Source organism: Haliaeetus albicilla, chromosome 7 (assembly GCF_947461875.1).
Source record: "Haliaeetus albicilla chromosome 7, bHalAlb1.1, whole genome shotgun sequence".
In the NCBI taxonomy this organism is placed as follows: Eukaryota; Metazoa; Chordata; class Aves; order Accipitriformes; family Accipitridae; genus Haliaeetus; species Haliaeetus albicilla.
The window spans coordinates 5,815,357-5,841,373 of NC_091489.1; the positions used below are offsets into that span (position 1 = coordinate 5,815,357).

A 26,017-nucleotide genomic window follows, 5' to 3' on the forward strand; every position below is an offset into this window, starting at 1 on the left:
GCTTTTAAACAGGTTTTCTCCACAGATCTTGAAACAGTGAAAAGGGAAGATGGATCCCATAATCCCATTTTACAAATAGAGAAATGCTGAGTCTTGGAGAACCAACCTTCCCAGAGTTATCCAGCATGGCTGGGGCAACCTGGGAAAGTCTACGGCCTCAATCAAATAAAGGACAGATGCTTTCCCCTAGCAACATTCAACCTGCATCCCTGTCCGCTGGCAGACACCAAGCCCAGGCAGATGGCTGTTGTTACTACATTATACATGTGCCTTTTTCACCCCAAAAGCATGATGCAGAATACCTGCCCTGCAGAGCCAAACAGAGTGTCACCAGGTCTGTGACAGTCCAGACCTGAGGCATTTGAAAGTAGATGCTTTGGTCCTGAATTCAGGCAGGTCCCATTTCCCTCTTTTAAAACATCTGTGCCTTCGATGTAGCTGAGCAACTTGCCCAAGAAGTGGAAAATGTGGACAACATTCCTTCCCCTGCCCATCAGTGGATGTGTTAGCTGAGTATGGGCACGCTCCACCGGTTTTGCTGAAGTTGTGCCACTCTGCAAGAAGGAAGAAGAGACTGAAGGGGCCAGACGGAGCCCGGGAGAGCCAAGCCTGTACACAGGGACCTAGGCAGCCAGGTGGTGGGAGGAAGGCAAGGTTATTTCTTGGCAAGCAGAAGACCCAAGCTGGAGTGCCCTCAGGCTGCAAGGGGTATTGAACACAACCCTCTCCCTTCCTAAGTAAGACAAGCAAAGCAAGAGTACAACCAGTCTCGTCTAAAGGCTCACTGCCATTGAGAACAACATCCTGTTGCCCCTTCCAGGAGGTCCTAACCCCAATACCCTGAGCTAGCTCTGGTGCTCATCAGCCCTACCAATTCACTAACCTGACAAAAATCTGCCCTTTTTGTGAACTTAGCAAGGGAAGGGCACAACGAGCATCTGAGCCACTGCAAGGGAAAGAGGGTGAGGCTCTGGGTAGTGATAAACAGGGGAAGAAAACAGGACAGCTCTGTTCAGCAGCAGCAAGCTGTGAGGTCAGTTCAGCCACCCCAGACCCGTACTGCGAGTACAGCAGATTTTTCTATAGAGGTGGACATCACTCAACCCATATTTTAACCTGACTTTGTGTTCTGTTAAGGACATGTTATTCAAGGCAAAGATGTCTAAGGATCACCAGTGGGCTCAAGCTCCTCAGAAGAAATTCTTTAAACAGGAGCCCACTGCCCAGCTATGCTGTCTAGGGCTATTCTGGGAACACAACGAGCAAAGCTACAGCATCCAGCAAACTTCTAGACCAAACAAGGAAGCACCCAGAGGCATCTGTGCACCGCTAAGGTTAACTGACCACAGAGTGAGATTTTTAGTTGATTTGGTTTTTGTTTGTACCATTTTCAGGTTATTTTGAATCTGGACTCTGGTCTCCTGACTCCCAGTCCACTCCTATAAGGTACTTAGTACTACAAAAATTACAGTGCACTTCAAACAACTTTGATACTTGCTTCCAAAAAGAGGCAAAGGTGTTTTAATCTTCAAATGACTGTACCCTCTGAAAAAGGTAGGGTACAGAGGAGATGGAGCTAGGTTTCTCGGAGAAGTACAGCAAAAGGACAAGAGGCAATGGGCAGAAGTTGCAGCAGCAGAAAGTCCAACTGGACATAAGGGAAAAAAATCTCCCCAGGAGGGTGGCAGCTCTGGAACAAGGCTCAGAGAGGCTGTCTAACCTTCATCCTCAGCGATTTTCAAAACTCGGCTGACTGAGGGCCTGAGCAGCCTCATCTAACTCTGAAGTTAGCCCTGCTCAGAGCAGGTTGGACCACAGACCTCCAGAGGTCCCTTCCCACCTAAATCATTCTGTGATTTCATCAGCCCATATGGTACCAAGAAAATAGACTTCACGGTATCTGAAATATTCTGACATTTTCTAGTAGTTCAGCAAACACAGCTTAGTGTCACCATTGGGAAACATTAATATCTTAATATCTTAATGTTGCCACTGGGCTTTACAGTTGTAAATTTAAGACCAATTACAGAGACACACTATAATTCAGTGAAGAACCATTAGTTGCCTGCTGAGGCAAACCACTATATTATCACCTGTAATCTCACTGGCAGTCAACAGCAGCAGAAGAGATTATCTGTATATATATGTCCCAACCCTCATGGAATAATCTTAGGCATACTCAAGAAGTTGCTTCACTTTAATTTGAACTCAAAATACTACCCACCTGGGATATTGCTTGCATAACCAGGCACTCAGTGTATGGGGAAAGTAAGCTCCATCTTGTAGTGTATTTATGGGTTTTTTGTGTGGATCAACCCTAAAACAACTTTTTTTTTTTTTTTTTTTAAAATACCAATTATACATAAAAGTTCTGATAAGGTAAAAATTAAGTGGGAAAGACAGCAATATGTGAACCCCCCAGCAAGTACCACTGAAAACAGCCAAGTGCACAGCCCCACATCCCAGTATTTTGTTGCAGCTCATACATCCAGTTTCTATGTAGTAAGAGCAATGGAAGAACAGATTATTTAAGCACCAGCTAATGATGCAAACTAATGACATGGCCCAGCAGCAGGCCATGTATAGTGGTCATATAATTATATAATTTCTCTTAATTCTAGGTATTCTGATGTTCTGAATTCATGTCTATTTTTGGCCACCAATTATGTCTCCAGCAACAGCATCCCTCCAGTACCTGACAAATTAAATCACCAGAACTGCTGTCAAATGCCACACAAGCACCTCTGGAAAATTATTGTAAAATTATGCAACTGTTTATTAAAAATGTACTCATTCAAAGGATACAAGATACTAAATGTTATACCTTCACAACGACATCTGATCTGGGGAAGATCCAGGAAGACTGAAGCTAATAAACCACTATTCTACACCTTATGGAATTAGTGTGATTGTTTACAAAAACAGAAGTGGGAGGATCATGTTATGCCAGGAAACAAAATTATAAACTCTCCAGAGAAGTGTTTTATACCCTGGGATCATGCCTTTGTTCATATCTCCTTTCTAAACACAGCTCATTTCAATTCCCCCCATCCCATCGCAACTCATTACAAATATTCTTCTAGGCTGCTGGTAACGTTAGGCTCCAGCAAGTGGGGTTTTGACAGAGGAAACACACGTCTCACTAACATTACAATTAATTTGTTGAGGAAATACTACAGCAAAGGAGAATATTTGATGCCATCTAGGCTTTCAGGTGTCCCAAGAGGCCGGGTACTAAATAGTCACAAGGCAAGATGCAAAGTTTTGACAAAAGTACATGAGAAAGTAGGACACAAAGTAGAAATTATTTTTCACTAAGGCAAAGCTGCAGTCATCGGTGTATCACAGTCACAGAGATATTTATTAATCAACTGAGAAGGGTAGACAAGGGTGAGACGTGATAAGGCGGATGAACATAAATAGGATTTTCCTAGGTGAAGTCAGGAGATGACTGGAGAACTTAAATATTCTCAGTCAATAGGCAGCAGACTGACAAAGTTCAGAGCAGATAAAGGCAAAAAATGCAAACTGAAGAGCTATATGACAGCTTTAAATTAACAGCACCAACTCAGAAAAAGTAACTGAAAATTATTTTAGACAGCTCTGGATAGATCTTGGCACAAACACACAAGGCAGCTGAAAACAAGCAAGGCGTTAGCATGCAGTAAAGACTACCATGGGGAATAATGTTCTGGGTGCCATAGTCTCACTTGGAATAGTGTGTGAAGCACTGGGACGGTGAACGTGAAGGAGAATCTAATGGTTCAGAGAAGGTAAAGAAAATGATTGAGGGCCTGGAAAATCTCACAGCAGGAGATGCTGAATAACTGGGATTATTTTAGGAAGCAGATGAATGGGAGGAAAAAAAAAAAAAAAAAGGCTATGAAACACTGAATGGCCCAGAGAAAGTAGGTTAGGACTGTCTGGTGCTACACATTGAGTTGTTTGAGCAGAGTAGCACAGGCTCCTCAAACCATAATTTGGTCGTGTGGCTCACAGCACACCACACTCCATGTTTTAGAGTTTAAGCAAAGGCGTCTCCAGCCTGTTAGGCTGTGATTTGCCCCACACAGACCTCATATCTGATGCTGTGTGGCCATGGTTCCCAAACATGTCTTTTTTGATTAATTTTAATTTTTTTTAAAGAGTCTGACAACACCACCTGTTCACTGCCATGATTCTGCTTGTTGCTCCCATCTCCCATCACAATGTCCTGCCTGTTGTCCGTGCCCACCTCCAGCACGGAGCCCACGGTGACCAAGGGAGCAGACCTCACTGAGCTGTGCAACCAGAGCCACCCCACCGCAGAAGGTCCTGCAGCTGCTGCCTAGAAAGCAGGGATGGGAAGCGTGCCCAGCTTTCGCAAGGCAATATAATATTGTAGTAGTTCTGCAAGCATGTTTTAAATTCCACTTCTTTCTTGTGGTTACCCACTGTTTTCAGTGTTCACATTGAACAATAAATTCAGCTGAACAGCTAAAGAGATGTACCAAACGGCAAGTCCAGCAGCCTATCTCACCTGAGAAGCAAATTCTCACTGCTCTATAACTCATGTCCTTTTCAGTTTTTTCCAAGCAATTGCTTTGCTTCAGGTGTCTCAGGCACCTATGGCATATTTATGTAAATAATACATGCTGTCTTTTTAGAAGTAAACAGTCACATTGGGAAGCATGCACAGAAGAGACTCAGACAAACGCCAGCAACATTGCAGATGCCACTATTCTTTTGATTTTGTAGGAGTAGAGACAGACCTTATGTTCTCAGATACAGCTTATACCCTCCTGGAGAACAGCCCTTCCCAGCACTGTGTTCTCTGCACCTTCTGGGCATTTTTTATTTATATCTTTGTTGATCCAAATGTGAATCAGTCTTAATCTAGCTTCTTGACTAGCTTATGGGGAAAAAATGAAGGTCTATCCTATAGCAGAAAAACCTCCAAATGAGCTTTTCAGGTCTCTGCCAGGGACCTCCAGACACCACAGGCCACTGGGCTTTGGAAGAGATGGTCCTCTCAAGGGAGCTTGGTGCCACAAATGGCAAGGGAGAAAGTGGGAAGAAAAGCCTTATTCTGAAAAAAAAAGAGAAATTGTTGTTTCCTAGGTGATACAACAAAACCTGGTGGTATGCATGAAATATGCGTTTGGTTTCCCAAGGCAAAAAACTTGAAAATTTCCTTTGAAAAATGAAGAGCACCACAGTGCTCAGAAAAGATATATTTTTCTATAGGCAGAAATGACCTGCTTCTACCTACACCAACTGCGAGAAAGCAAGCACATGCACCTCCCATCAACAAGACTTCAAAGTCTCTTCACAGACCTTGTCTAAAAAGAGCTATAAAAGCTTCGGTCCAAACAGATTCACCGTTATTATTCATCTCAAGCTGTTGAAATTAAGACCCCACGCACTCAAGCTAAAGAAAACTTTACCAGCAGTTATCAATACTTCAGGAGCAGTTCCCCGGCTGGTGAGAGTTGGTATTACTTCACCAGAAAAATGTCAATCATCAGCTAAAAAAAATTCTATCTCAAAGAATTTAATGGTTAGCAAATATCTTGCAGATCGTAAGACATGTTCTATACATAAACATTTTGAAATACATGAACTCCAGGCTTAACTTGTGTCTATTCAAGCTGCCCAGTACTTATCCTTTTAATTTGTTTTCCTTCCGAGGAAAGAAATGTATTAGACTGCAATTATCTGAAAATTTTAAAGAGCAGACACCTAACATTGCTGTTGACAGTCAAGAACTACTTCACACGTGGCGTAATGATTCAGTACCTTACTGAAAGCTGCAAAGGAAGTCTGATGCTATTCCAGAAATAAAACACTTACCTTAACTCACCAAGGTGCCCTCTCGTTACCACTAACACCTTCCTGCCTGACTAAAGGACAAACGGTAACAGCACATTTTTTGCTCAGGAATCCTCAAATAAGCTGAATCATGAAAATACACCATGAATGAACTTGAGCAACCTTATTCTGTGGACTGATACTTGTTGAAGAGCATTATTTAAGGGAAGCAATGATATCACCTGATAATTAATCACATTTTCATGTGATTTCACTCTTCAGTCCCTTGCTAAAGCTTCGCATGGACCAAATTACACCTTCGAAACAAACAGCCAATTTGCAAATCCACAACGAACCAGGTTTAGCATAAGAAATTTTACAACCTTCTCTGCAGTGAAAGTCACTCCCTTTCAAATGTGCTGACCACCAAGACAGCCTGCATGTGCTAACACCAAGCGCCATACTTGTGCAAGTAACATTTGGTATGACATAAGGAAGTTAAAGAAGGATAAGGCTAAAAGGAAAAAAAAATATTATTTTATTTATTTAATTTTTAAAAAAGAAAAGGGAAGAACATAGCAATCAGAAGTTGTTCCTCTTGCCCCACAGCACTGAAAGCTGATCCTCAAGACTGCTGTTACTTTTTGGGTAAGAGGCAGAATGCTACAGCTTGTATTTTTGACATGAGAAACACCTTCATTTTAAAAAGACAGCATAGGATATAAATTGTTTTATGTGAAGAGTAAAAGAAGGCTAATGTTGTTTTCAAGGTAAAGACTGTGTTCTTGTAGTCAAGGCCTGGAGTCGCTTACAGGCTCTACAACACTTTTCACTGTTGCTTAGTCTGCAAATCTGATGTTCAAATTTAAGGTATAATAAGATTACCTGAAGAAGTGCATTAGTTAGAAAGTGAAATGGTAAATCTTGAAATGTCAAATCTTTGTCTTGTTAGCTTTCAAAGTTCAGGATTGTTTGTCTTCTCTCCTTTGTTCACTTCAGGCTTGCCTGGACATTTCTCATCCGTACAAGAGGGAAGACAAATGGTTCACTCAAAAAGATATTACATCCAAGCATGGATTTGAAAGGGGTCATTTGCTTTTGAGTTTAAACATGGAGATGTACTGAAATCACCAGGCTTACACACATCATTAAAGATCCTACAAAGTTGCAGTCTTGTCCTCAACAGCAATGCTGAAATGATTTTATCTATTTGTTGGAGGAGAGGTGCTCCTATTTGCTTCTTTAAGACCACCATTTTCCCACAGGAGATGCTGTAATTTCACTAAATTTAGCTATATTTTTTCTGTCTAACACAGATCCTTAAGACTGAAGACAAAAAAAAAGCATTAACAACCTCAAAGGCTCGAGCACAGCTGGGCTGTGGATGAGTAGCAGTTCCCCCGTGCCAGCTGACCCATCACGCAGGGCTTTGTGCGCATGTCTCTGTAGGTGGCTGCAGGTCAGCTTGTCTTACGTTAGCCCTGCTGTCTGAACGTACGTATTCGGCTGCCATGCTCGTATGTGTGATTCCTCTACCGATGATTTCAAAAGCCATGCAAAGGTATCCCTAACTAAGCAGGCAAGCGGAGGATTAAGCCTGACCTCTCTGATAGAAGAAAGCGACCAACAACTTAACCTTTAAAAAGATCAAAAAAGTTACAAGATAATTTAAAAGCACAAGACTGCAAATCTATAACCTCGCAGTCTCTGCTGTATTTTCTGACTTCAGCTGAGCTACATTTTTTAAGCACCCATGGTAAGCTAAAGCTTTCTTCACCTCTGAGAGCACTGAACCTTTCAGGCTCAGGAAGAAATCCACTTCATGATAAGTAATACCTATTCCATCTCCAGACAGCTTTTATTATTGAAGTGCTGGGACACCAGTGCAACAAACCCACCAGAAAATGGATTTTTCCAGCAAGTAAACTCAGTAACAGGATGTATAGAAACAAGGCCTGTTCATATGCTCAAGGATTTCTTCATACACCATAAACAAAAAGGAACTGCTCCGACACTTGCCTAAAGGCAGGGGCTCTGTGCCTGCAACTACTGAACAGGATAAGGTACAGATCTGTGCTCCAGAAATCTGCTTTCCCCTATGCTTGCACAGGAGATTGTCCTCCAGAGCTGACTCAGTAGCAAGGGAGAGAAACATACAGACTTAAAAGCTTAAAAGTTGTGTAATAGCGAGCAAAATTAAACTCTCACACTGGGTATACATATATTATACGCACACCCCCTGAGTAATTCCCCTCACCATCATTCCAGTCCCATTCAAAACAACGATTCCTACAATCACATCTTTAAGAGCTGAATATTGTATTTTTACAATTATTCCAGCTTAGCTAGAAACAGCAACAATTTAGAACTAGTTTATTAAATGAATTAGAAGAGGAATTATTTTGTCTTCAGCCTGAAGTGAAAAAAGCCAGGGGGAAATTCTCCTGTATCTCCTTGTCCCTAATGGAGGTTCCAGCCAAAGTGCTGCAAGATTGTTAAGGAAGAGGTTTGGATTCAGACTCACCCAGTCCTCTTTTAATCCTAACAATACAAACCAATATTCACTCAAACCACTCATTCAACTAGCGAAACACACTCTTAAAGAGACCATGTTAAAAGCAACAGAATAGTCCACTGAAATATTTTTGTTTGGAAAGCAATAAGAGGTTTCTATTTTTATATACACAAATCACCACTGAATAAATAATATAACTCACTAGCAAAGAAGTTTTGTTATAAAGTGAGATTTTATGCTGCAAAATGAATTTTGTTGTTACTGTTAAATATAATATTTGCAGAATCATAAACCATTATCATGCACATGCTCCACTTCTGGCAAGCGGGGACCAACTGCAATAGCACATTTTTAGAAATAAAAGGAAGATACAGCTTCTTAAAAACACTTGGACATCAGTAGCCCCAGCCTGCCACTGAAATTGTTTTTGTCTGTTGGCTTTGTAAAATTCAAAATATCCTTTCCTGACAGACATTTAAAATCAGCACCATTTAGATCATTATGAACTACCCATAAAAAATTATGCAAGCAAATTTTTCTAATTATTTTTTTAAAACCATCCAAACGATTTAACAAAAAAACAATTCTGCTATGAAAAAAGTCAGACCCAAACCAGTTACACAGAATCAAGTGAATTTATTCACGCCTCTGACATGAAGAGGCCACAGAAGCCACTCAAACCAAGCACCTTTTGGTGCAATAGGTTCAGAGGTACGTATCCATCAAAAAAATCACTGATACCGTTTGTTGAAACAAGACTGCTTTGAACTGCTGTCTGTTAAAGCCTCTCCAGGATTACCTCCTCGCCCTTGGCTTCCCAAGATTTCACCTTGACCGCAAGAAGTTTCCCCACCCAGTCCATGTGTCTGCAGACCACACACATGCCGGTTACCTTGCGGACATGACAGGAGAAGAGCACGTTCATGTACTTGTCTTTCCGTTTCAGCTCGTTGGCAACAGGGATGAAAGAGCCCGTGGTCTGAGGGTTGTCTGGTTTCTGAAAGAGCAAAGACAGGCACATAACTCTTCTTGCTTACTGAAGAAAGTAATTGCATTACGTCACGGTGGGCCAGAGAGAACTGCAGCTGCATCACCGCGTCCGAAGGCTTCCTCCAGTCTCTGCCTCATCAAAGAGCAGCAGAGCATCTGGAGTTTTATGTGCTTTCTGAAAAAAAAAACCCCTTAACAAAACAAAATGCTTGAAGGAAGGACAGAGTAAAAGGAAGCAATGCCACTTGCCTAGAGAGAACTTCTTTGTTCCTTTTCATTTTATGCTATTTCTTAACATCCCATTATACCTCGAATTTTAGTTTTACATTGACTTCTTTCCTAGCTTTGGCCATTTGAAGAGCCAGCTGATGGCATTACTCATTATCTTTTAATGCTGCTTGTGATGCTCAAGCTATGCTTAGTATTCAGAAAAATCACTCCTAGTATAGTAGAAGTCAAAGACTCTGAAACTATATAAACCCATTTACAGAGGAAACTTTAAAGTACTTCTCCCTCCCAAGAAACCAACAGTCACTTTTTAAGATTTCCACCCTTATAACATTCTAAGCCCCAGACATTGCATTGATGACTTCACTTGTACTCACCAGTGCGATGTAATTCCCCTCCCATGCTCTTTGTAGGCCAATATCAGCTCTGTGACCCTTCAGCACTTCCATGGCAGCAACCTTGGCCCTCAGTTGAGGTAGGACTTCTGGTGGGACGCTCCGGATGAGTTCACCTGCTCTCCACCTGCCGCAAAACACCTTGAATCAGTTCCAGTCTGTACCATGCACTCTGAGGACTACTTCTGCCAGATCAACCACAAGGACACCCCTAGACTATAAATGTCAGAGTAAAAAGAAGTCCTTCCATTGCATTCATAAAGCTGGAAACATCAGTTATCACTTTAAAGTCACATATCATCTCTGACTCCCAACAGATTTGGCTGGTGTACTCCTCATCCCATACCCAGAAGTCAACTACTGGCACATCTGTTTGCAATAAAGTTTTTGCAAGCCCATTTTTTGGCTCATTTACAATATCATTCTCCTTTAATAGCTGAATTTGGCCCTACAATTGAAACCTAACCAACTGTGACATGAAACAGGGCAGGGCAGCCCATCCATTACTCCATACCATACTCCAGCCTTCAGCAGCAACACCAGGCCTCCAGGATTAATGCTATGAAAAGTCTTTCAGCAACTAAAATTTTGTAGTTATGATAATTAAGCTTATTCTGAACGCAGGACTCTCTACTCAAATAGGCTGTGGATGGCTTTCAAGAGACAGCTGGGGAAAAAAAACCCAAGGCTAACTTGATCTAGTGCTGGTGGTAATCCCCCTTCAAGCAGATGGCTGGACTGGAGATCTCTAGAGGCCCCATCCAGCCAACATTTCTCTTGTTCAGCGATTTTCAGAAGTCATCATTTTTCAAATTGGAATTGTAACTACTTTGCCTACAACTTACCAGAGAAAAAAGTCACTAGCTTTTAGATATTAGGTTGTAATAAAGGTATAAAATACCTCTTCTACACATAGAATACGGGTGAATAGCGGAACATTGCTTATTCTACTGCAGAAAAATACTGGCTTAGTATAAGAAGTCTTGAGGAAGTCGAGAAGATTCCTTTTCTCTTCCCCCTCATCTAACAGCAGCTGCTCTTTTCTTTTGAAGCCAACCAGAAAGGGGTCAAGAAAGGAAATACAATGTCCATCCTGACTAAATCTTTGAAACAGAATAATTATTTGCCTGGTCAAGGGTGCCAAAAGCCACTGACATCTTCAGCTATGATGTGCAGTTAATGTTCTTCAGTCCTTTTTTCAACTTTTATGGAACAAGCAGTAGCTGTTCACTCCTCTAGGTTACACTGAAAAGACAAGAGGTTTTCTTTTGTACCTATGGTAAATGGTCTGGAGTGCCTCTTCAAATCGGCGCAGCACTTTTGGAGGAGTGGGCCACTGCACATGCTTGCCATAATCCTTCATTAGCCTCACATTGTGAAAGCGTCGGGCAACCTCATGGATGTAGGCCTTCACTTTGTAGCGGCGGTAATACTTGAGTATTGTGAGGGCGGCCTTTGTCCTCTTATAGCGAAGGCGAGCCAAAGTGCCCCTCCAAACCTAAGAGTCAATGGAGAAATAGTTTTAGCAATAAAAAGCAGGATATTTTTTTCTTTCTGTACTCCTATACTGCTGAAATCCATAAATATATTAGTTTTATTTTGAAGGAAGTGATTTCTCTGTACTAATCAAATCCAATTAAAATATGACTGAAAAACCACTCTGTTTACCAGTGTGTCGAGAAACAATTTTAACTCTGATTAAAAAAAGATTGCTTTGAAAATAGTTTGGGGAATATCCATCCCGGCTGTGTGCTGAAAAGCAAGCAAATAAGCAAAACAAATGATATCCTCCCAACTTGCCGGACGGAAGGCCAGCTCTGCCAGCTTTGCTGCGAGTCTTATTTGTGCCTGGAGAGCACCACAGGCAGAAAACACGCCATGTTCTGGACTTCTCCTTCTGACACCCCATGCAAAGAGGCACTCTGGGGCTCGGTGCAAGAAGACTGCTTGCAGTGCTGACGTGACTGTACGTTGCTACCTTAACTCCTAACTTGAAGACCGCCTGCACAACAAAGCATGGCAGCGCTCAGCCAGGCTGGGCAGGTTGTGCTGTTTGTATCCTGTAACCAGAGAAATGCATATTCACCTGAGTGCTCTCAAGCTGACATGCATGTCCCCAAGGGATTCGTCAACAGCTGTACTTTTCATCTAATATAATCTGCCAAGATGAAGACTGTATTTTTGTTTCCTTGTAGAATTAAACTGGAAGGATAATGAGCCTCCTGCATACGAAGAGTGCTTTGCTGCTCACTACGGGCCCTGCTGGAGAGTTTATTTCCCTCTTGAGAAACATCCCATAGCACCATTGATGCATATCAAGCCTTCTATTTACAGAAGAATTAATTAATTACCTGAGGCAATTTCCAACATGATATTCGCTTTATGAAGCTGATGTCAAAGGTTCTCTTGACAGCTTTACTGATAACCCTGATATGTGGCTGACAAAAACTATATGTAGCAAGCAGTATAGCAGATGTGAGGGGCTGCTCTTCTCTATACACTCAAAATTCAGAGGAAATAGAGCCTTTGGGTCCCAAGCCCCTCAAAAGCAGAGGACTCTTCTTCCAAACTCTGTCAGAGCAACCCCTCCTCGTTCCCCTTTGGCCTCACTGTCCTTGCGTGGGATATCTCCTGTTCACAACAGACATGACTCACGTGGCTCCAGCAGAGCCTGGGGAGTTGTTTGAACACCCACCGCTTCACTGGTGGGGTTTGATGCTCTGTAAAGCACATTTACGTTCTAACACGCCAGAACAGAGTCAAGACCCTACACAACACTGCCCAAACATCCGAGGTAAGGCTGAGCCAATCCATTCCTCAACCTGTATTTTATCGTGTCCAAATGACTGTAAGCCTACAACCTCCAACATTTTATTCCAAGATAGAAACCAGTCATTGAAACACTATAAAATCACCCTAAACCCTATGCCATTCTGTGGATCATTTACCATGGTGAAAGCCAAACTGCAGCTGCTAAGTGCCATACAGCTGAGAAGCAGACGGAGCCCAGCTTACTCCTATACTGTACGTTGTGTATTGGTGGTAGGAAGACGAGGAAGGAAATGATCCTGGACAGCAAAGTGTAGGAAAATGAAGTAAAGCAAGCAACTAGGTGAACAACTGAACACATGCAAGGTGACTGAAGGCAACGTCCTCCTTATCAGACCCCAGCCCCTGCCAGGAGCCACTCTCCTAAGGAGGGTGTGGGAATAGAGACTATTTCAGCAGTTGAAGGGGAGAGCTGGGGAAGTGAGGCAGGACACAGGACAGCGAAGGGAAAGGTAAGAGCAGGAAGCACAAAAAGCAGTCCCTGTAACCACAGCAGAAAATCAGCACTGCTGTATGACCTGACAAACAAAACCGGCAGGAAGAGAAAGCGTGGGTTAAACAGCGAACAGTGAACTGGTACTGAAAATCTCAATGCTGCATGCATATAAAATAATGTATAACACTTTCCTTATTTTTTCTTTGAAATCATTAGACAGATTGAGGGAAAGCAGCATCCTCTGCATCACATATGCTGTTCTTAGTAGTCGCTTTTAGCACACTCAGTTATAATTGTAGTTTTAGTTCTATGTAACCTGCATATCACAAAGAGATACAAGAACATTGCCATATAAAGGGCATCAGAGCTCCTGAGAACCTCAGGGCTTCCTGAAGCCACAAGCTAAAACCAACTTGCACGGGGCATGGGTTTCACCCAAAGTGTGTAAGGCTGATTTAAACCTCTCATTTTCATGTCTGAGGGCATATCAGGTTCAGAAACTGTATGAATTTAACAGAATCAGCAACTAGGATAAAATAATTGAGCCTCTAAAGAGTACTGAAGTAATTTGTGCCCTTTTTCAAAGAAAAGTGAAGAAGACTTGGATTGCTTGAGACATTTAAACGTAGACTGAAGTCTCACAAAATGTACCTGCAAGGAATGTATGGACAGTAAACAAGACAAACTAGGTAAAATCCTACTGCCAACTTCTCATTTTTTAATTTATTAAGAATAGAAATGAGGAACGAAGGGTTCCAAGTCACAGCTAAACAGCCTTCTGAATGTTATAAAGGATCCCAAGAAAAGCACATGCACGGTAAATTTGTGTAAGCTGCTAAAGACTTTGCAGAGCTTCACTTCTGTCAAGTTTTTCCCAAAAACATTTTGAATTGTTTTTAGATACAGAACAAGGTCTTGATTTTGCTTCCTTGTGCTTGAAGTAGGCACGCTCTTGAGGGAAGTCTCTTGCTGTGGTTATTTTTTACACCAGTCAGACATCCGTGGAACAAAGGCGCTGTAACAGATTGCCCCAATGTTGTATCAGCTGCATCGCTGCAGAAATTGGCTTCACAGCAAGAAGTGTCACAATTGCTACAAACACTAGCCTTCCAAATCCAATTATCCAGCTGAGGCATGCCCCTTGGCTACACACAAGCAGTAAACTATTAATGAAAAGCATGTCCTCAAATCAAGTTGTCATAACTGGATAACCTCCCTCCTAGTAAGGGCCTTCCTAATAGCCACAATGGCAGTGCCTCCCAAAAGTAAGGAGAAAGCCAAGGATAAGAACAAACTTCTCCCAGGGAATGGGGTACAACTATTTTTAAAATTAATTGTTTTTCTGGCTTGGTGTTCTTCTTTTCAACCACAGGGCTCATTTCTGCTTAAAGCAGTCCATCAATAATGTTGAACTGCCAAGGCAAGCTGACTACCTGATGGTCTAGCAGACTCTTCCAGAAAAAACACGGACCGTTCAAACCTACAAACAAGAGGAGGCTGTCAAAGCAACAAACTCCTTGTTCAGCAGCCACTTTGTGTACTCTGCATTATGTAGTTGTGAGCAATGGGTCAGAACCATACACAAGACAAACGAGGATGCTGGAGTGTTTCCTACCAACACGCACCTTTCTCAGGCTTGAATATCGGGAGAGCAGCAGCTCTCTCAATGTACCTTTTCAATTCTTCCCCCCACCTCCAGTTCATAACTCAAGAACATCAAGCACTGTAAAATGAAATTAAAGATCAAATTTCCAGAGCTAAGTTTATCATGGCACTTAACAGATTCTCACGTTGCAAAAGCTACTTTTATTGTTACATGCTAGAGGACAATGGTAGAGCTAAGGCCAAACATGGGGGACCTGCATGCCAAAAACCCAACAGAAAGATCTGTGCATTCAGGATTCTACTTCTTTCTTGTGGCCCTCTGTACCCAAGATAATGTCCAAGTCATTTTCATATATAGTTCAGAAAGGATTCAACAGCTCCCATGCATCACTGTTCTGAAACTTGACAACCAGTGAGCAGCTTTCAGCTTGAACTTAAATCAAAACTACACACCAGCAAGCTGGTAGTTTCAGCACTTGCATTTAGCAAATCTTGCAAGGACAGGGTAAACAGGCCTGAGAATCACAGTGCCCTGTATCATTCCTCCCACAGGCAAGAATAAAGCGATACTTCCTTTGCCACCTTTCTGTGACTTTCACTTCTGGTTAACCTGGCTTCCCATAGAAACGAGACTAAAGATAACCTTGTCCCCATCTGACCTCCCGAGATTGCTGCGATATCTTCTGAATCTCTAGCCAGCTTCAACCAAATCTGACAGAGGAACAGAAGACTCAAAGAGGCAAGTCCATATATCTTTCAGGAAAAATCAACAGCAGAGTAGAGCAAGCCTCAAATTAGAGTGACATTGCTGGAAACGCTTCAGAATGAGCTCAAGAGCCATCTGCCTTCTTTGATCTCCAAATCCCATCCAGCACACATGAAGCTCCTAGCTAGGCACAGCCACACCAGACTGCATGCCAAGCCAAACAGGTAGAGGATACCAGAAGGATCTGGCAGTATACCAGGGGGATGAGAAGGTGGACATGTGCGGACACAAGGGAAGGAGTGGAGGATATGATGAAGATTGGAGAGTACTGGCAGTGAAGTGGTCACAAGAAGAAAACTGACTGTTGTCACTGTGGGGTGTCAGCAGTGTACGACAAACCCATAGGAAGCCAGGCTCACAGAAAACCTTGTTTGATGACAATTTTCAAAGTGACACACTGAAGAGCAGACTCCAAAGCAATCAATTTTGTCACCAATTAACGCAGTGCCTAGTGACCAAGCAAGAGCAAGCGTCATTGTGCAGGACACGCTATTGAACAGATTGTCCTTTACAAGAAGAGCTGCCCAAGGAGACAAGGCAGGGCAGGGTATGGGAAGGGGAATAACCAGCAGCATGTGTTGGCTCCACAATGTGTGTATGCACAGGAGGGGACCATAAGTAAATTAAGGACTCAAGAGCAGAGATGTATAACTACGGTTATGTTGAAAATGGAAAGAAAAGGAGGTTTTAGGCTTTTTAAAAACAAACAAACAAGCAAGCAAGCAAACAACAAACCAAACCAACAACATTCCTCCCCATCCAGTCCCCATCCATGGTCTCTCCTCATCTATTTCAATACCTCTGCCTTCTCCTCTATGCTTTGTCCTCCTAAAGGTTGGGTGAAAAAAAACTAAGGGCAAGTGAAACTATGACTAAAGGGCTAGGAGGATGGATGGAGAGAAAGGAAAAGGTTGGAAAACAAAGTCTGAACAACACAAGAAATTTGGTCAAAACTCCTGAACATTACAAAGAGTGTTTATTTCTATGGCTGCTTCCAGTGAACAAGAGTTCCTTGCTGTTTGCTTTACCACAGTCCCTTTTACTCCTTCAGTTATGCCCACTGAGGTGGAAGTGACCACTGGGACCACGAAAAGCTCCAGACCAAGAGAAATCCTCCTGCACAGCTCTGGGTGCTCGGTGATCCCATCAGTGGTGCCCCTCCTCCCAGTGTGGCAGCTGCTTTGGTAGCTTCTGAAACTGGGACTTGCACAAAAAGAAATAGAGCATTCATCCAAACCAAGAGTCACATCTTATCTTATGGGAAGTACTGAAATATTTTATGAAGCATGTTTAATTCACATGTTTTCTGATTAAAATTTAATAACTTAAAATTCAAATGAATGGAAAAGGAGATCTGGACATGCCTTTAGAATCTGCTTAAAAAGCTCAGCGAGCTTCTAAGGAAAGTTTCTAAGATTAAAGAAACCTAACACAGATCAAGTCCATCACCTTAGCAGAATATAAATCCTATATACCAACCTATACATTATAGGCTCGTTTGCAGACTGCAGTCTGCTTCCAAGCTCAGAATTTCCCATTAAAAAAGGTGGCGGGGAAAAGGAGGAAAGAAAGGAAAACAATCAAATGGCCCCTGCAGAGCACAGGGAAAACCAGCAGACCAGGCAGGGTGGGCCCAAAGTGCTGAAACTCCCTCGCCTGCAGGTCTTCTATGGAAAAAGGGATAATCTAGATTTGACCTAGATGCTGCTATCTCTGCGAATGTAGAAGAAAACCCACACAGCACGCAATCTAAACATATGAGCAAGCAAACAAATGCCCAGAATTCAGCAAACAAACCAAGCTTGTCTAAATTAAACACCAGTGTTACATTTTTTTTGAGCAGTTCTGCAACTAACTAAACCTTGGAAAACTATTTCATGCTTGCCGTATGTAATACAGCACACCTCCTCCCACTAGGCCTCCTTCGCACTAGCCTGAACTGTTTTGTGATCAATATTTCATGCTGCCCTAGCACAAGCTGCCCTCCAGGCATCCAAACTGAAAAGAATAAAACAAAACCTAGCTAGAAATTCACACAGGCATGAACCTTCCTGCACAGCTTTAAAGGATCTCAAACAGGAAAGGTTATTAAATATTTAAGTCCATAGTGCAGTGCAGAAGCTGTATGCAGTTCTGCCACAGGGTCCTCTGAGGCACTGCAGTTAGAATAAATGCCCAAATCTGAAGCAAGCTTTAATTATACTATTCCTGATTGCTTTTGAAAGGGGTCACCTCCTTGCAGAGCACAGATATGATGGAGGGGCTAATATTCACACGCAGCACCCACTGGGTACTTGCACACACCACAATTTGTGATCCGCAGTTTCCCAATTCAAGTAAATTCAGATCCCATAGAAGGTTTGAGGCAAATGGTTTTAAATCAAAGCCTTTCCATTCTAATAGATCACATTACAGAGCATATAAGCAGTGAGTGGGAAGAGCTGCTTAATTTACTAAATGATATTTTCTCTTTTCACATGAGTCAGCTGAACAATGTTCATTCTATCACTCTGCTTAATAGAAACAATATTCCATGAGCTAGGAAAGAGAGAAGGGTCCCACTCGGAAATTAATTAGATCATATTAACAAGACCATGTCCAAGAATAAACATAAAAATTATCAAAGGAACAGTGGTTGCAAGCAAGTCGCACAAGTGAGACTCATGCACGTACACATGACGTGCTGGATGCAGAACCCTAACCGAGCTGGTCTGGGCTTCTCCTGCAGCTCGTTCTGCTGCTCAGCAACGGCTGCAGCAAATGTCATGCTGCTGCACCCGTCTTCCTTCGAGGCCAAGTCTGAGCTGCTGCTGCAGTTCAGCCTGAACGCCTCAAGAAAGCTCTTTGCCATCCTACTCTTAAGGAGTTGTTAGGTCCATTTGGTGCCCTTAGCAGTGCCCCACTGTCCTGACAAAGGACATCCCATTACTCCATCCTGGTTGCACTCTACAGAATTTCCTGCCTCTGACAATGACCAGGGAAGGAAGATGTTGGGAGAGAGGAGATAACTTTATATGAACAGATGAAGAGAACTGCCAAAGCTCCTGTATTAGGGAAGCAGAGAAGTTTGCAATCACCAGAACAAGGCTGCTGCCATTAGAAGGCAGGAACCTTCTCTCATCCCATGAAAAAGCAAGGTGAGTTTTTCATGATGAAGATATCAAAATCCAAGTTACTTCATGATTTTCAAATGTTTATTGCTGGTAAAGACTGCAAGGACAACCAGAAGCACAGAACAACCTCCAAACATGGAGAAGTTAAATACGCTAGGACACTTCTCTGTGGGAAGAGAGGACTGAGAGGGGATATGACAGACATCCACAGAGCCCTGAGTGAAGTCCTGCCTTGTCAGTACAGGAATGAGTGGGTATCAGGTGAAACTGGCAGATGCCAGGACACAAACAAAGCAAGATCTCTCCATGCAGTGGTTAGCTGAGCTTGCCAAAGAAGGCTACAAAACCTAAAAGCTGGTGGCACATGTTTGAGGAGAAGTTCAGGGAAGAGAAATCCAGAAGGTGTTATTGAATAAAAAAACCCATGTCCAGCTCACATCATCCCAAGTCCAATGTCTGAAGGGACTGGGAAAGTATTAAGGAGAGGTATGATGCACACTTGCCCTGCTGCTGTCCTCCCAAGGCATCTCTTGGAGACATGACCGTGGTCCCGATGGACCTTTGGTCTGATGCAGCACAGCAGCTGCTACAGTTTAAAACCTACGGCTGTTTAGTGAAGTGGCTGAGGATTAAGCTCCACCTACGTTTCTGAAGTTGTGACAGCACTGTTTTGTTAACAAGACTTTCTAGAACAAAGCAGATATAGGGAAAAGAGAGTCATGTAAAGACCTAGAATATGTTACTTACCTTTGTCTAAAGGACACGAACACCGCTAAAACATGCATTTCTGCTAGGGAGTGCAGTTTTAATCACGGTTGGGAAAAAAAATAATCCAGAAATATTTCAGCAAACACAGATCAGTCACTATACGCTTATTTTTGCCCAAAAGCCCCATAACCAGTGTAAGTAGCTCGCTACCCATCCCCATGAAAGAGTGGGAAAGCCCCTCAAAGGGACTGTGATTTACACTGCAGTGCTCTGTTGGTAAAGAAGATACGCACAGAAATTGTCTGTGCATCTCTACCTTACTATAGGCACAGTTCGCGTGATCCTGGTATTTTTTACTATCACGTTAAATTAAGATCTTTCCTAAGTTAAGGTTGCTGAATGCTATTTGTGCTTGCTTGTACTTTAATTTACACCATACTGGCAGTATTTTTACAGTTCAAACAAGCCTTAAAGACACCTTGAGGTGCAGCAGATCAGGCACAACAAAAAACAATTCCCTTTCATGAAAACAACAAGGAAGCATCAGTAGCAATGGTTGCAGAATCTGGTCTTCCCAATCTGTCTGTGATACACATGAATAAGCATGAAAAAAATCCCCACCCAAAACCATGAAACGAGAGTTAGAACCTAAAATACTCAATTTACAAGATCAGAACTACAAAAAGTTTGCTTAACAAACGAGGAACTGCAGAGATGTTTGCTGAAAGAAACCTGTTCAAGAGGGGGAAAAAAAGCCACATTTGAGACTGGGATTTCCAGAGGGACATGGGGACACAGCATTCCACGATTCTTCTGATCCGTTACAGAAATCAATTTAGATTCTTTTTAAAGTCCTTCCGACACATTCTGCAAACTGAAATCAAGTAAAGCAAAACCTGAACAAGCAGGTTGGAGCAAGCAATGGGCAGCATTAACACCTAACTACGGGCTCTGCAGCTGGCTTTGCAGTCATAATTTATGAGAATTTACAAGCAGTGCTGCAAGAAGCAGAAGATCAAGATGAAGTGTTTACAGAATCAGGCAGTTACCTGCTCTGCCGCGGCTGCTGGGCACTTTGCTTCTGACTGGGCTTATTGAAGTCGTTCATGCACTCACCAAAGCACAAACATATTCTCTGTGATGCTGGCAACAGGCTTAGGGAAGAGTTTGAGTTGGTTCTTTTTGTTAATGTTTTTCCCCACATGCATGGGAGTTAACAAACCAAGTTTTAAGGTGACTCTAACAGCCATGAAGCTCAAGGTCTCAAAGCTGAGATCCTTGAATAGGCAGTTGCTCCATCATCCAGCTGGGCCATATTTTTAAACAGTGATGCACACACCTGGTATCCTCTCTCCTCCTCCCTTGCTCAAGAATAGATGGATATTTATATTTATTTAGACTAAAGCATATTTTCACAATATTTCCTAGGAGAGGAAAAAGATAATAAGCAAGTATCCAGGTGCCCCATCACACTGCTGCTGAATGGGTAGGATCCATTTCATCTCCCATGCTTTCTCCCATGGCCATGTCCCCAAGTCCCCTTTTTACCAGCAAGAATGTTGATCTGAAGGAAGGTGAGATGGTTGTGGAGCTAAATTTGCAGAAAATAGCTTCTTTTCTTTTTTTTTTTTTTTTTTGGTAGTAGGTAGGTCGGTTTGGGTTTTTTTGGGGGGTGGGTTTAGGGGTTTTTTTGTTTGCTTTTTTGAGTTTGAGATGCCTCAATGCATTCACACTAGAAGCAGACAAGTGATGTTACTAGCACAAGCAGCATGGGCAAAGCAGTCGGATCGGTCTGCTAAGAAATCAGCTTGGCCACACTGGCAAGTGGCACTGTCAACACAGCAGATACATCCAATTCTTCATTTCACTTGGTCCTTCACAGCACCCACATGCTGCTCCTTTGGAGGAGCTACAGCATCTCCTTTCACAGCTTCTCCCTGCCAAAGCCTCTCAAGATCAAAGCCTCAGTTCACAGTACAAATCCACATATAATTATATACCTATTTCCACTTATATTATATTCAAAACTTCACGAACACATTCCCTCAAGATGGTAAATGCCTTGAGTCTGGATGGCAAATGCATTGCATCACCTTTTATTTGGGTCACTGAACCAAAGCCCTCATCAGATTACTACCGCCTGTCCATAATCTGACATGAAAACGCCTTCTTTGTCAGAGCGAAAGCTTCCCTTTGTGGATAATGCTTCCCAGCGCACCGTGCTTCAAGGACTCATGGGGCTAGAGAAGAAAGGGAAGGTGAAACATTAAATTATGACAAGTCAGCCATGGTTCTCTTTTTCTGCTCTTCCCCGCCAGGGTTGGAGGAACGTTGCCATGGTGATTGCAGCTGCGGGGCTGCGAGCGACAGCTCTCCCGAGAGCATCCTCCGCGGCGAACGGCACGCTGCCGGAGGACGGGCACCGAAGGGCCGCTGGGCCGTGCCACCAGGACGCATTAGGATACCCACGGCAGGGACCGGGGCCAGCGGTGCCTCCTTCCAGCTGCACTGACCACCTGGGCTTGGAGGGCTTCCGCGCACAAGGATTTCTGTCCAAGGAGGTGCTGGGCTGCGACGCAAGGACGATTCTTGCTTCCTCTGCATTAGGCAGTAAAGATTTAGTGAAGTGATTACCATATGCAGCTGTACTGGTCTGATAAAATTACACTGAAATAGTGCACTAAATTATATTGACAAGATACATCATCTTTGCATGCCGCACGTGCCGGCTGGCTGGGCTTTTTTTCTTGAACAAAGCACTATTCTGCAAAGCTAATGAGTATGTGGGAACGTTTCCAAGGGCAGAAAAAGCAACGGAGTTTTATGGCAGCTTTTTTAAATTTTATTTTTTATTTTTATTATTAACATTAGAGCTGCTCCATTTGCATTCATGAAGACAATCATATAGATGGCAAGACCACAGGTATAGTAAACTCAAATGCACCACATAAAAAGAAGTGATGTTCTCTGCTGGTGCTTCTAAAATGACCATTCGAGTTGACTCTGACAGCGATGTCTCCACTGCCATATGGGTTTTCTAATACCGGACACAGCTCTCGCTTGCTAAATTCTCCTGGAGCCAGCAAGTTGCCACAGTTAAATCACATCACATCTGCTTACTGACTTTGTTTGGTCTGAAGTAAAATTACAGCCTGGAACCTCACTAACAATTTATCACAGAAGACAAAGGAGCATTGAAGATAAATCTAAAGGAGAAGATATTCAGGAGATGTGGAACAAAAGAAAGTAAAATTATCTACTTAAACTGGAAGTCAGTTCTAATTCAATTTAGCCAAACTCATAAGCAGCAAATTCTTATCAACATTAAATAAAGGAACCAGCATTATTTTGAGGTTTAAGGGTTATGCACATGATGAAGCTCTTAAGATAATTACTGAATCTCTTTTTGAAAGTCTTGTGATTTGTACGAGAGCAATAAACCACATAATATATATCATTAGAAATTAAGATGTACATTTAAAACTACCAAGAAACAGAATTGCTAAATGCAGATTCTTCTTTCATTTAAAATCATTCCTGTGCAAAGAAAAATGTTATTGGACCCCAGCCTGTGATCAGCTGCTTTTAAGGCTACGCCTTACATTTTCCCTCAGTTTTTATCACACAAATGCCTATTGTCACAACAACACATTTTATCTCCAGTTGTCTTTTCCCTCTCCTAAATTCAAATTTGAGGAACTCCAATGCAACAGAAAGCTAAATTATTTAAAAAAAAAATCAAGTTAATCTCTCTCTTTCCTTTTCAATGTAATCACAGTTTGCCTTACTCAGCCTTCGACGCTTACAGGCAAAACTAAAGTAAGGAAAGAGGAGCAAGAATTAAATTTTCATATGAGTTTTTAATAAACAATTGAAAGCAAGTTGAGAACAGATATTAAGATACAGGCAAAACTGCCTTGATGTTTTCAGAGCATAGAGAAGGCCTCTTCAGATCCTTACTCTGATTTTATTTTTTATTGTGTTGATTGTTCCTTTTTCAGCACTGCCAGTCTCCAACTGCCCCATCTACTGGCAGCAGAACACGGCTGGTACATGAACACAGGAGTGATCTGATACAGAGCTGAGAATGAGATCTGACAGTAAACCAAGAGTAATACAGAAAATGGAAGAAAAATTCAAGCATTTTCCAGACAGATTTAACACCATAGAAGGTATCTAATTACATACCTATAGACCTCAACCCAACACCTGCTCTTTTGTTGACAAGCTGTTTAGTAAGCATTTACTGATTCATCAGTGTTTCTTGTCTTTAGTTGCAAGTTCCAGGACTCTAAAGAGCTCCTCTCCATCACTTTGCAAGCATTTTAGAGCCTGGTTGAAGAACATTCAGTAAGTATAAACAGAGACATAGGTGAACCACAGCGGCATTAAGCTACAGAAAAGGAGCTCTGGCCATCCAGTTTTCTTCAAAGTCTTCAGTACCTTGAGCCCTTGAGAAGGAGCTTGTCTTTTCCTCACAAATCTTTTATTAGGTAAATTAGAATCTCACTAGAGATTTCTCAGAGGGAAATAACAAAAAGATGACTCCACCTGTCCTATTTCAATACTTTGTGCAGAACAGAAAGATGCCTCCATGTAGACTTATATTAATCCCTCTCGACTCCAGGGAGAGGAAAAAATAGGGGAGGGAGGTTTGTGAAACCATAGGACAACTTGCACTGGCAATTTAACTTTTGTCACTTTTGCTGATTGTTGCAACAAGAGAAACCCCAAAAGCACTGCAGTTATTCTATATATAATCCAGCATGCCCGATGCCACACAAAATCACTGCAGCAAAATCCCTCACAGAGGCAGAGAGTTGATCCATTATTCCTCACCAGGTACTTACCTTCTAGAGGCAAAAATATCTTTAGCCCTGCTCTCCTCCAAGGTCGTTGAGCCCAGTCCAGATCACATCCCAGTCTACATAATTCTGAAGTTTCCATCTAAAGGAAAGGCCAGCAAACTCACAAAAACTGACATGTTGCTGTCAAAATTGTGCCTCACACTGCTCGATGGATTTTATCCGAAGGAGGAGCTTCAGAGCTCACCTTGCAGTGAGACATCATCTGTTTCCACAGCACAGACGGGCTGGGTCTTTTAAATTAGTCTTCAGTAACTGCACCTTTCAAAAAAGGTCACCTCTCAAGTCCTCAGACATTTAATATGAAAACTGGGGTCACCTGGGAGCAGGTGTCCCCCCTGCAGTTTTATTCAACAAGGAACTCATTAGCTTGCCTCATACCACTATGGGAAGAAAGAGACTCCAGATTAATGGCATGACCAACATGCTTAGAAAAGTGGCTGCAGACAGGGGAACTCCTCCCAAGAAACCAGAGCGAGCACAGTGGAAGTGCAACTAATAATCCAGAAAAACCTGATAGAGGTGTATGAGAGGGGCTCCACAGATTAGCCCCATTTCACTCCAAAAGAATAAGCCAGAATAAGCTTTTGGAAAAGTATGCTGCCATTTCCAGGGAAGAGACCTGGAAGAAGATAACAGGTAGTCCAAGAAAGCTGTTGTGAAGCTTATCAGCAGGGCAAGCAGAACACTGCTAAAAAAAGGAAAGAAAACACTGAACCACAAAGCTCAGGAACAGGCAGGTCCTGCATCCTTTAAGCAGCCTGAGCTTTGCATTTCCAGAAAAACTAATCACATACGTATATAAAAAACTTACAAAAATTCCTTACTAAAGATAAACCATGCAATCCAGCACAACAAATACCAACAGAGATGCAACCCTGGACTTGACACTTTCTCCTTCCATACTGGTCAAATTGTTTTGCTTTCCAGAAAGGGAATCAGATCAAATGCATTGTAAACACAAGAAATGTGAGTGTTTCGCAAAAGTATTAAAGCTTGCAGTGGATAACTTTTCCTCCAGGGTCTTACTCTTCACCAAAAGCAATTCAGTCCATCAGGTTTAAAAAGTTTGCGCAAACTTACGCTAACTGCATAGCTTTAGAGCAAGCCTTTTCTCTGTGACGTTTTTATACCCATCTGTCAGCAGTTTCTATTTCTGTTGGGCAAAAAGGGTTTCAGGAATTCTGTTGTTTGCCGAGTTCCAAGAATGACAAAGAAAACCCACATTTTAAGAAATACATTTCTAAAAATCTTGACCTAGTCAACAATCCCTGTTAGTTAGGACAAAGTCAGTTCCACCGTTTCTGCGGCACTGAAAGTCAGAAGTTGTTGCTCTTTGCTAGACAGATCACACTCATACAGAACACAGTTTTCAGCAAGTACTAAAACCAGCTCTTGTATTTTTTCCCCTCCGGTGTACACTGCTTTTGAGGTTACAAAACCAGCTTCTATTGTGGTGTTGTGGCCCCAAAAAGCACCTAAATGATTTAGGAGCTAGCCAAGTCACAACCAACTCCCATGGCTTAGGGCTTAGAAGAGTACCTTCATGAGCAAAGTCTGAGAATGTGTTTGCCCTGAAGTCAGAGAATGTAAAGTTACTTATCCTAAGGGTAAAACCTGAAAGATCTCGAGCTCAAATCCTATGTTCAGAGAGGAAAGACAAGTGCACAGGTCCTGTTGCACAGTGCCTTAGGTGTCTTACCCTTTGTAATGCTAAGGGCCTTCTATTTTCTGTTCTGTAGACTGCCTTTCCCTCTGTTACCCTTTCACCCAAGCT

At 42.3% G+C, this 26,017-nt stretch overlaps 1 protein-coding gene across 1 annotated transcript in view; it reads right to left on the reverse strand.

The window, feature by feature from the left end:
- MYO1D (myosin ID) overlaps window positions 1–26,017 on the reverse strand; it is a 162,438-nt gene that overhangs the window by 65,910 nt on the left and 70,511 nt on the right. The window contains exons 17-19 of the mRNA XM_069786766.1: window positions 11,193–11,416; window positions 9,901–10,045; window positions 9,198–9,302 (exon numbers count right to left, since the gene is read on the reverse strand). Of these exons, the coding sequence (XP_069642867.1) occupies window positions 9,198–9,302; window positions 9,901–10,045; window positions 11,193–11,416 (474 nt within the window). The remainder of the gene's footprint in view (window positions 1–9,197; window positions 9,303–9,900; window positions 10,046–11,192; window positions 11,417–26,017) is intronic.